This window comes from Lynx canadensis, chromosome A1 (assembly GCF_007474595.2).
Source record: "Lynx canadensis isolate LIC74 chromosome A1, mLynCan4.pri.v2, whole genome shotgun sequence".
Classification (NCBI taxonomy): domain Eukaryota; kingdom Metazoa; phylum Chordata; class Mammalia; order Carnivora; family Felidae; genus Lynx; species Lynx canadensis.
In genome coordinates this window covers 13822811-13835425 of record NC_044303.2, presented here as the reverse complement: position 1 = coordinate 13835425, position 12615 = coordinate 13822811, and the positions used below count along the sequence as shown (strand labels likewise).

Sequence of the window (12615 nt, the reverse complement as noted above, 5' to 3'; positions counted from 1 at the left end):
AAAATAAATAAACGTTGAAAAAAAAAATTTTTAAAAGCTGCATTGGTCAATATAGCAGCCACTAGCTATTTGTGGCTACTGAGCCCTTGAAATGTGGCTAGTCCCAGGTGATGGTGTTGTAAGGAAGTATACACTGGATTTTGAAGGTTTAGAATAAAAGACAATACAAAGTATCTATTATCCTTTTTTAATTGAGTACATGCTGAAGTGATAATATTTTTGGATATATAAAGTTAAATAAAATACATTATTGTATTAATTTCACATATTACGTTATGAGACATTTTTATTTTTTTATTTTATCTAAAAAAAATTTTTTTAGTGTTTATTCATTTATTTTGAGAGAAAGAGAGACACACACAGAGCGTGATTTGGGGAGGGACAAAGAAAGAGACAGGATGTGAAGCAGGCTCCAGGCTTTGAGCTGTCCGTACAGAGTCTGACATGGGGCTAAAACCCATGAACCGCGAGATCACAAACTGAGCTGAGGTCCAATACTTAAATGACTGAGCCACTCAGGCACCCCTATGAGAAATTTTTACATAACATACAAGGCTTGCGTTATATTGCTGCTTTGGAGTATAATTTCAAATGAAAATATTATAGAGTAAATGCTGTTCTTTAAAAGCTGATAATTCAAATTCAAATGTGAAAAATATGTATTAGTACACAAATGTTTCCTTCCTCATCTGGTGACCTTTTTTGATCCTCCCTAGGATAAAGAATCACCTACCACTAAACCCTGAAGCACAGGTCACATCACATCTTTATCTCCATTACCAGGGATTAAAGTCCAAATAATAGTATAGGATAATTAAGGTCTAAAAAGGACTGAACCGTCTTACCAATTCTACTTCCCATATGGTATACCTACACTCATCACGCTCATAACAAAGGCAACTCAATAAATTTGACATAAGCATGCCATGCATTTCATAAGGGGTCACAAACTCATATGAGTATAATATTCAAATAGTTAACAACAATGTATGAATTAGGGTAGGAGACAATAAATAGTGAGAACTGATGAAGGTACCTAAAGGAATAAAAGTAAAATAAATAAAATAAAATTCGAAACTAGAAAACTTTTCATTGAGCCAAATAAATTGTTTCTTTGGAAAATAAGTTTTGCCTATACAACACCAGTTTCCTTCATGTGCCTTCTCTACCACGCTCCCTCAACTTGTAAACCCCTTGCATCTGTTTCCTTTACTTAAAGGTAGATTCAATACTCTTCATTTAGTCATACAGAAAATATGCATGTTGAGGACTTACTATTTGCCAGGGACTCTCTGTGGCACCGTGGAAAGAACAGTTAACAAAAAGCCCTGAAGAAGCCCTGCCTTCACAGAACTCAAAGTCTAAGAAAGGAGAAGCCTGGGACGTCAACAACATAAAAAGGTAAAATATGTAACAAGTCAGATGTTAGTAAGTACATGAAAAAGCACAGAGTGGACAGGAAATTTGTGGAAGGGTGATTATGAAAAGGTGTTACTGAGTAGGTACCAATTAGTTTTAAGTATAATATGGATAGCAATTATTTTTATTACTAGGCTTTTATTACTAGGTGTTTGACAAAACACCAGTGGTGAGTAGATAAGCAATGGTCCTAACAAAGGTTGGGAGAAAAACTTTACATGAAAATTTTTTAAAAAGATGGAAAAATGATCCTAACAAGTAGCTGAATTGTTAAAGAGTGGGAAGTGGAAGACAAAAACAAATAAGTCTTTAAGGAAAAAGAAAAATCAAAGCTCGGGCAGTCATTTTAAAGGACCTTTAATAAGAAGAATGCAATGTTTTTAAAATTTTTAACCACTTTATTCATGGGTAGGGGAAAAAAATTAAAACAAGAGATCAATGGTTATATAAAGCTTTAGCCAGCTCCTTCACTAGCTATAATTTCAGATAGCTTATCTTATAGACTATATTCTTATTCAGTAATGATGATTTCAAGAACATTATCTGATAAATCCTACTTTTACACTTAAAATTCTGAAATAGAACAGTCAGATCCTGTTCCTAGATAAACATTTTCAGAGATCAGATTTTATTCTATAAAACTGTCATGTGTTTACAAAGAACAATAAGGCAATATAAAATCAGACTGGCCATTATGCACGTATTCATTTGAGGAAGTAATTCATAATTTGGAAACAAGTTTTCAACTTGCTCTGTGTTATAAAAAGATACACTAGAAGCATCACATGAGGCATTCCTTCCATATTACTAAAAAAAAAAAGTATCAGTTTTTTCATAGCAATTAAGCTCTTGGGTAGTAGTTTTTATTCTAACATTTATCTTTAGGAAATATCTTTCTAAAACTGTGTTTTGTTTTGTTTTGTAATGTTTTGTTTTGTTTTGTAATGTTTTGTTTTGTTTTGTTTTGTTTTGTTTTTTATTGGCCTACTCAAAATCCTACCAGGCAGAAAATGAAAGTTCCTTCAGTAGCATGTTACCTTTACCATAAGTAGTACTTAATCCTCCTGCCTTGCATTACTATTAATTATTCACATCTTTCTTTCCTGTTATAAAAGAGAATACTATGTTATTCATCTTTTTTTTGTGTCTGGTGCCTGCCATAATTCCTCAGCAGAAGAGAATAAGAAAAGACAAAACACAGATTAGGAGAAAAGAAGATATCCAACTCTGCTTTAATGAGTTTCGTTTGAATGATTGCTTTGAAATATTTTTTATTTTGATATTTGCTGTCATTTTCTCAAGTAAAGCTATTTAAAAAGAGAGTTATACTTGGATAATTTATAGTTATAAATCTGTAAACTGTATGCTCTGAAATTTAAACTATGTAACAGTACTTTTGTGTGGTGACTGAACACATAACTTATAAAATGAACTATATGAACTGTGATAGAAGATATTGGAAATAGAACTTGAGAAGCTAGGGGAAAAAGTTAGATGATAACATTTTACTCCATAAGTAACTAAATCAAATAGGGGCAACAGATGTTAAAGGGAGAAGTTGCTATTCAATAAGAAGAGGTCTTTCCCACATTTAGAGCGGCCCACCATGGAATGGATTACCAGAAATGTTCATTTAAAATTTTTTTTAATGTTTATTCATTTTTGAGAGAGACAGAGAGACTTAGCATGAGTGGGGGGAGGGGCAGAGAGAGAGGGAAACACAGAATCCAAAGCAGGCTCCAGGCTCTGAGCTGTCAGCACAGAGCCCGACATGGGATCTGTGAGATCATGACCTGAGCCAAAGTCGAACGCTTAACTGACTGAGTCACCTGTATGCCCCAGAAATGTTCATTTTTATTGCAGAAACCACTCTACACATAGAGAATATATACTATATTATTAAGGAAATTGTGGATAATTATTTTAATTACTACAGGTACATCATAAAGTAGTTGATCCTCAACATCCATCTCACTCCTTTTAGGACACCAAGATTGAGCTCCAAATAGCTTAATCCAATATGAATCATTTATGTGTTGTTGTTGTTGCTGTTGTTTGGGGGAGACAGGTAGAGAGCAATTAGTTCAGAGAACCAGCATCAAAATTTTCATGGCAACAAATGATTCAAAGTAGGTCAAGACCTAAGCTGACTATCAAATTAGAGAGACGGATGTCCTTCAGTATCTGGCAGAGGGAGCTCTTCTGCCTACCCCCAATCTGGATGTGAAGGCCTACAGCACTAAGTCTACCCGGAAACCTTCTTTTTACCACAAAGGACAGCAGCTATATCATCAAATAAAATCATCAGTGACTTGGCAGAGCAGACATACAGAAAAAACCTAGGTCCTTGCTGACAAAATAGAGCCTCAGACAACCAAACCCTAAAGCCCAACCTAATGGATATATAGGATATAGGTTTTACTGGCTGTGCTGATCTACTCCCCAACCTTCCCCATCCTATTTTGTGCTCCAGAGGCTCCCATGCCTGTTGGCTTCCTGTTGGGTTTGACTAGTTAGAGACACCAGCAGGAAATTAGAGGCCAGGAAGAAAATGAAGTTGGGGTATTTATTCTACTAGCTTCACCCTTTCAGGCCAATACACCACATTCTTTTACTTAAGACCACATTCCAGTTGGGTATGATTTCTTCCAGAATTACAAAACTTTCTCTTTGAGTTATGATAAACAATCCTCTCATCTCTTCAAACCTTGCTGATTTCCCTTAACAAGGGAACTTAAGGCCGATGCAGGGCTTGAACTCACGAACCATGAGATCATGACAGGAGCCGAAGTCGGACGTTGACCTGACTGAGCCACCCAGGCGCCCCACTAAGTTACACCTTCTAAGACAAGAACATAAAGCTAAGTGATAGTTAACTATTAGCTTGTTATTAGTTGATGATAAAATAAAAATGGAACTTTAAAAAACTAACTAAATAAAAATAAAAATGTAAACTTTATTATCTATACTATTCACCCAGGAACTGATGTTTAAAATAAAGCAGTATGAATATTCATCTGTAAAGGTGAAAAACATTCTTTTAGGTACTCAAACAAGTATGAAAGTGCTTTTCATTTATTCAATTTAATCCAACAACTATTTATCGAGGCAGGCACTCTTTTAGGACCTGAAGACACAACAATAAGGTGAAAACAAAAAAGATACAGTCCCTGTTTTCATCCAGCTGATGCTTATATTCTAGTGAAAAGAGGCAGAAAATAAACAAGTAAAAAACGTCTGAATCGTGCTCTCAAAAATCAATAGAGAGATAGTGATGACTATGGAAGGGCTACTATTCTATTTAGAGGGATGAGTGAAGACTTCTCTAAGATGTCATAAATCATAAAAGAAGTGTAGAATCAAGCCATGTGGACATCTACAAAATGAGTGATGAAAGCAATGTGAAAAGAAAATGCAAAAGTCTTGACATGGATTCATGCCTGCCATTTTAGCTTTTAAGGGAAAGGCAAAAAGGCTTTTGCATGGCCAGTGCGTCTGTAACAGAGAAAGCATGAAGGGGTATAATGAGATGATGTCAAAGGTAAGAGAATTGTGAATTTACTTTGAGAAGGACGAAGTAGTAAAGTATGGCATATTTTAGGAAGATTAGTCTGACTGCAAGAAAAATAGAGTGTGGATAACCAATGGTGATCGATGGTGATTGAAACAGGATGATATCAATGTGACATAGAAAGGACTAGGTTCGTAAGTAGGAAGAAGTCATTCATTCTGGATATGTTTTAATACCAAGACAAGATAATTTGCATAGAATATGGATTTATTGTGTGAATAGAGTCAAAAAGTATTAACATTTTTGGTCTGAACTAATGGGTGAATGGCAATGCTATTAACTAAAATAGAGAAAACTGAAGGATGAAATATGTGAAAGGAAAATCAGTCCTTAAAATTGAGACAGAGGGGCGCTTGGGTGGCGCAGTCGGTTAAGCGTCTGACTTCAGCCAGGTCACGATCTCGCGGTCTGTGAGTTCGAGCCCCGCGTCAGGCTCTGGGCTGATGGCTCAGAGCCTGGAGCCTGTTTCCGATTCTGTGTCTCCCTCTCTGTCTGCCCCTCCCCCGTTCACGCTCTGTCTCTCTCTGTCCCAAAAATAAATAAACGTTGAAGGAAAAAAAAAAAATTAAAAAAAAATTGAGACAGAGGAGGCGTGAGTAGGAGAGAATAAAATAGGAGACCAACGAGGTAGGAAAGAAAACAAAGAAAGGATGCTGTTACAAAATACAATTAAATGAAAGCATTTCAAGGAAAGAATGTTAAACTGAAACGTTAACAGACCAATAAGATGAAACTGAAAACCCTAAGATGTAACAATATGAAGACTACTGGTGACACTGACATAAGCCATTTGAAGGATAAAAGCCTGGGGGCGCCTGGGTGGCTCAGTCGGTTAAGCAGCTGACTTCGGCTCAGGTCATGATCTCGCGGTCTGTGAGTTCGAGCCCCGCGTCGGCTCTGTGCTGACAGCTCAGAGCCTGGAGCCTGTTTCAGATTCTGTGTCTCCCTCTCTCTGACCCTCCCCCGTTCATGCTCTGTCTCCCTCTGTCTCAAAAATAAATAACGTTAAAATAAATAAATAAATAAATAAATAAATAAATAATAAATAAATAAATAAGTAAGCCTGATTGGGATAGGAATGATCTAAGACCAAATAGGATTCCAGGAATATAAGATGGTTTAACATTTGAAAAGTAATTAATATAATTCACTAAGAAAAAATTGAAGAAACATCTTAATTTTCTCAAATAATGCAGAAAAACATTTGGTAAAATTCACCGTTTATGATAAGGAAAACTTCTCAGCAACTTGTAATGGACAGTTTCTTAATTTGATTTAAAAATCGACTAGGGGTGCCCAGGTGGCTTAGCCAGTTAAGCATCCGACTCTTAATTTCAGCTCAGGTCATGATCTCACGGTTCAGGAGATCAAACTGTCAGTGTGGAACCTACTTGGATTCTCTCTCCCTCTCACTCTGCTCCCTCTCACTTGCATGTGCTCTTTCTCTTTCTCTCAAAATAAATAACATTCTTTAAAAATAAATAAAATCTACTGAAAGTAATCTACAACATATACCATACTTAGTGGCTAATTATTGAAAGCTTTGCACATGAAACTCTGGAATAAGAGATAGGGATGCTAACTATTACACCTTCTGTTTGGCACTATACTGTAAGTCTTAGTACAATATCAAGGGGAAAAACACAAAAAGAATAAGTATTAGGAAGATATAAAATTTTCTACAAGTAAATGTTTCTGAAAAATTGACAAACTACGAGAATTAGAGGAGTAGCAAGACGTATATAAAGGTCAACATGAACATCAATTATATTTCTATATATCAGTGATAAAAAAAACTTATATTTGAAAAACCTCAAGAATCTAGGAATAAATTTAGCAAAAAGACAATGTTTTCTTCCACAATTCTACCAAAGAGCCCTAAGTAAATAGAAGCATGCACCAAATGTATGAATTGGAAGGTTTAATACAACACAATGAAACACAATGAAAATCCTAGCATTTTTCTGGTGGAAATTAACAAACTGATATAGATGTTAATGCAAATACCCTTGAATAGCCAAAACAATCTTGAAGATTCTTTCCAAAATGGGATAATCATAGAAGAAAATGAAACGGTGACCTATATTAAAATTAAGGACATTTATTCATCAAAAAATATCAAGAGAAGGGGCGCCTGGGTGGCTGAGTCGGTTAAGCGTCCAACTTTGGCTCAGGTCATGATCTTGCGGTTTTTGAGTTCAAGCCCCGCTTCGGGCTCTGTGCTGACAGCTCAGAGCCTGAAGCCTCCTTCCGATTCTGTGTCTCCCTCTCTCTCTGCCCCTCCCCTGTTCATACTCTGTCTCTTAATAATAAATAAACGTTAAAAAAAATTAAAACAAAAATATCAAGAGAGTGAAAAAGCAGGCTACAGAGGAAGTAATATTCAGAATGCATCTCCAACAAAGGTCTCAAATACAGGATATAAACAGAATTTCCACAAATCAGTAAAAAAATGATAGACAATTCATATGAAAAAGGATAAACACTTCGAACAGGTATTTAATAAGGGTGGATAACTAAAAGACAATAAGTGTACAAAAATGTTCAATTTAATTTGTCATCAGGGGAATGCAAATTAAAACATAATGTGATCTACAGAATGTAAGACTATCTTTGCAAGTCACATATCTAATGAAGATTAGTGTACAGAATAATAAAAAAAATTGCTACAATTCAATAATGAAAATACCATATTTTTTTTAATGGGCAAAGTTCTAAATAGACATTTCCCTAAGGAAAACATACAAACAGCCAATAAGCACATGAAAAGATACTCAACATGATTAGACAACACAGAAATGCAAATAAAAAATGACATGCCATTTCACACTCACTAGGATGGCTAGAATAAAAAAGACAATTAACAAATGTTGGCAAGGATGTGAAAAACTGGAAACCGCACATACTGTGGATGAAATGAAATTTTCCACTTTGGAAAACAGGCTGGCAGTTTCTCAAGTGGTTACACACAGAATTATGATAGTATCCATCAAATCAATTCATAGGTAAGTATCTACGTAAGAGAAATAAAAACATATGTCCACACAAAAACTTGTATATGAAAGTTCATAGCAGCATTAGTCATAACATCCAAAAGATGGAAAAAACACAAAAGTCTATTGACATCTGAATAGATAGATAAATGTGTTGTATGCATACAATGGAATATTATTCAGCCAAAAAAGAAATGAAGTACTGATATATGCTACAACATGGATGAAATCTTGTACACATGACAATAAGTGAAATAAACAGGATACAAAAAGACCAACACTGTATGATTCCACTTACATGAACATCTAGAATACACAAAATCATAGAAATAAGAAGTAAATTACAGGTTGCCTAGGAGTGGGGATCTTGGAGGGAAATTGGGGAAATTGGCAAAGGACATGAATAAGTACTCCATCAGTGAGAAAAAGTGGATGTGCAATAAATATATATGAAAATATGTCATATCTTATTCAAAATTTCAAAAAATGCAAATTAAAACCATAACGAGATAATATTTTCTACCTAAGCTGACAATATAATTTTAAGGTTATTAACTCTGAAAAGGAGGAAGAACTGAATATGTCTTTTATTTTGATTTAAAGTATTCTCACTGAATTTCTAATTTTTAAATTTTTTTTTAAGATCTACTTTTAAGGACTCTCTATACCCAGCATGAAGTTTGAACCCAGAACCCCCGGATCAAGAATTATGCTTCACCAACTGAGCCAGCCAGGTGCTCCAATGAATTTCTAATTTTAAGCTAAGTTTTATGTGTAAGAAAAAAAATGCTCACTTTAGAATTATTTTGATAACCTCACAGCAGATGGATGAAAAATATATTCAAGGGATAGATCCTGGTAGTGATCTTGCCCGTACATAGTAATGGCACATTACATTCATAATATCTAATTTGCATAAGATATAATTTAATATAAATCTTCTAAAAAATTCTTAATAATCTAGATGTAAAAAATAGTTTTCCATGAAACCAAACACCTCAGTGAAAATCTTAATGTTTCTGAAAAAATTATTTCATTAAAGAAATGCTACAAATGATCAATCTACTTAATAACCTACTACTTCGCCAATCACCAATCCTTCAAGAAAGAATATTTGTTTTAAAACAAAGACAAGTTACAAGGATTTCAAAGGTAGAACAATCTGAGTTGAAAAAACTATTTCCAAAAGTCTTCTCAATTTTATTTCCAAATGGAAAAATAAGTTTATCCCTCTTATTCAAGGCCTCACCTCTTTATTTCTCAAATAGTTCCATTTTCAGAGCAACTGAATGCTAAAGAGTTAAATGATAAAAATAGGTTTGAGAGAGCTAATGAGGGTGGCAGGTATTTCCTTAGGCAAAAAAAAAAAAAAAAAAAAGGTCAATACGCCATCACTTTTATTCATGACTTCCCATGTCAATTTTTAAAAGAAACTGCATGATACAACTAAACTCTTATGAGCCCATAATAGAAATCCAGCATTCATTACCAGAATAGTACAACTGTGACTAAAGCAAAGGTTATAAGAAAACCAAGACATAAATGACACAACATGGGAAATATTAAACCCATCTAACTTGTATTGTTTATATTATGTAGTGATTACAGAAAAGCCACCTTAAATATTCATATATATTAAAAGCAGAGACAAATCACAAACTATTTTTGCTTATTACAAAACAAAGATTTTTTTACCTTATATAATTGGAAAATAAAGCAAAACCAAGAAATCCATTTAAAATTAAATTGATAAAGCTTCTAAGAAACTTAGTTTGAATGTAAGGATACTAAAGAAACAACTAGAAAACAAAGTTAAGGGGAAAAACTTGTAACTTTGACTAAAGGTAGAGGAAAAAAATTTTCTTTAGTTTCTATCTTCACTCAAAATCCCTTAATTATATAGATTTCTAGCATCCAATTTAGTTCAATGTCTATACTTAAGTCCAAATGCAAAATATAAAAGTAAATATTTGTGAATTAGCTAACAACAATGAACAGTTAATGAAGAGAGAAACTATAGAAAAAAAATATAATTCAGGATTGTCAGTTGTTCAGCTGTATATACTACACAATAAAACCATCAACACACACCACTTACCTTTTCAAGTAAGTAGCCAATGACTAAAAAGCCTTTTCCACCCAGCATCTGTTCTTGCATGGCTACTGAACTTTTAAGTAGTTCAACCAGGAATGCCAAAAGAGTAGCACTGCATGTAAAGTACAGATAATTACATTATGTAATCATCAAATGTTGATTATAAACATATAACAAAAGGTAACAAGCATATTCAATTCTAATCTCTAGTTTGCTGACAATGATTATTACACCTTATGCTGTACAAGAATATATTTTTCTCACAAGCATGAGGAAACTTGTTTCATCTCTTTAAAATTAAATATAAATCAAAACATAACTGCATAGTTTTTTTATATTCCAAAGCCAAACACCGAAGTTCATCTATACATATGTATATTATCTGCTTCAAGTAAATCTACCATAAGAAACATACCCACAAATACATCAGTTCTCCATAATAAAGACTTTATCATAATATTGTTTTAAAGAACATGTTATCACAGAGAATTTTAAATGTGTATGCAATATTACTTTTGAGAACACACCTATTTTTAAAGAAAACTTTTCATTTAGACCTATTTTTTAAAAATAACTTCTAATTTTTTAGAAAATATCCAGAGAAATATGCAAGATGTTTTTTATGTTCATATATGCCTTCAGGAAAGCTCATGAGAGCAGAAAACAAATGATCTGTATAGTATTGAAATGAAAGTGGCAGTTAATTATACAATGTATACACAAACACATAAAAGCACACAAAGAGAAGTGCCAGACAAAGATAAAGCACTTGTTATGTCTGTTGAATGAAGGAAGAAACAAAATAAATAAATAAATAAATAAATGATTGCACTGAATTAAGCTTTGATAATATATTATTTCACCAAGTTACACACTGAACAATTTTCAACTAGCAGCATTAATACATGATGGCAATCCTAATTAAGAAAATATATATTCCTTCATTGTATATGCTTCCTGTAGTTTATAACAATAAATGACAACAAGCCAAACTTCATCAGCAATTAAAATTCCTATTTACAATGCTATATAAGGTACCCTAATTTGCCTATTTATATTCATAAGAAAGAGTAAGACCACAAATTAATAAATATATTTTAAATTCACAAGTACTCATTCCTACAAGGAATTAAGAAAATCTGTTAATGAGGAAAACTTGAAAATAACTAAGTCCAAAAGGAATCTAAAGTGATTCCATTCTCTCAACTTATGCTAACTCTTCTGGTTTCAATAGTATTGACAACACATTTCTCTGAAAATGTGGATATTCTTGTTCAATTCAGAAATATTCTCATTAAAAGAATCAACTGCATATTATCATTATTATTATAAAGACTGTAGTTTAATGGATTATATGACGTCAGCTAGAAAAAATATAGTGTAACTGGAAATAAGGTACTCATTACAGGAAATTAAAATTCAAACACATTAATTGGCCCTAATTCTTTTAACCACACAAAAAAAGTAAACTAGTATTACAAGTCAACATAATTCTTTCACTTTGACCTAAAGTTAGACATTTGCAAGAAAAACACAACCACCAAAGAATCTCTTGGAATTTTTTTTAATGTTTCTGTAAAGAAAAACAGCTATTAAGCAATCTAGTCCATTTTGAATGAATTGTATGAATAATAAAAGCCACTACACAAATAACTGCATAGTACCACTGCACAAAAATACTTCTGCCTAAATGGTTGAGAAGAATAAAGAAATCAGTGCATAGAGATCACACAATTTCCTAATCTTTTCATGGAATTCTTGTCTACGCCTGAGTTAGGGACTTAAGGAGAAAGATGACTAACATTCCTAAACATCAGCACTGACAAAAAGAGAGACTGGAAATGTCTATGGTCCCTATGGTCCATGAAAAAAATGCAAAATAAATCACTCTCCTATGTAAAGCTATATAAAATTACAACAATGCCATGGATTTTCTTACTCTTTTTATGTCAGAAGGACTAGTCTTTCTCAAACATCTAATGAATAAATGCAGACTTCTAATCACAGTGGAATTCCATTACAAAATCAGAAATATTAATTTTATTCCAAAAATCTTAACACGTATCTATGCTACCCATATAAAGTTAATTTCACTTCAGTTTTAAGTACGACAACAATTGAAAAGTCAAATGCATTCACTAACAAAAGTATTGTAAATTTATACCTAAAACTGAATGCAATAGCAATACTACATCTTTTCAAAAAAAAAAATCTTTAAAATAGGTATATTTGACATGGTGGATGTAATAGTAAATAGATGGCCATCTTCGAAGAGGTACATTTTCAAACATAATTTAACAAACTTACCAGTAACTAAAATGCATCGGATTGCTGCAGGGCTCACAATAAACTTGCAAAATTCTGTGTACTGCCATACAAAATTTCTCTCCATTCTTGCCTATTTCCAACTCCCCTAGATACAAAGGCAAATATAAAGGATACTTCAGCCCATTCCTATATCTCCTACATACCACTTCCTGTCTAGACATATCAGTTCATCTGTAGAGGATCTAAGTATATAGGATAACCAAAAAGCA

The 12615-nt window shown here is 33.3% G+C and overlaps 1 protein-coding gene across 1 annotated transcript in view; it reads right to left on the bottom strand.

Moving 5' to 3' along the window:
- NBEA (neurobeachin) overlaps positions 1-12615 on the bottom strand; it is a 694460-nt gene that overhangs the window by 522377 nt on the left and 159468 nt on the right. The window contains 1 exon segment of the mRNA XM_030309029.1: positions 10082-10190. Coding sequence (XP_030164889.1) covers positions 10082-10190 — 109 coding nt within the window.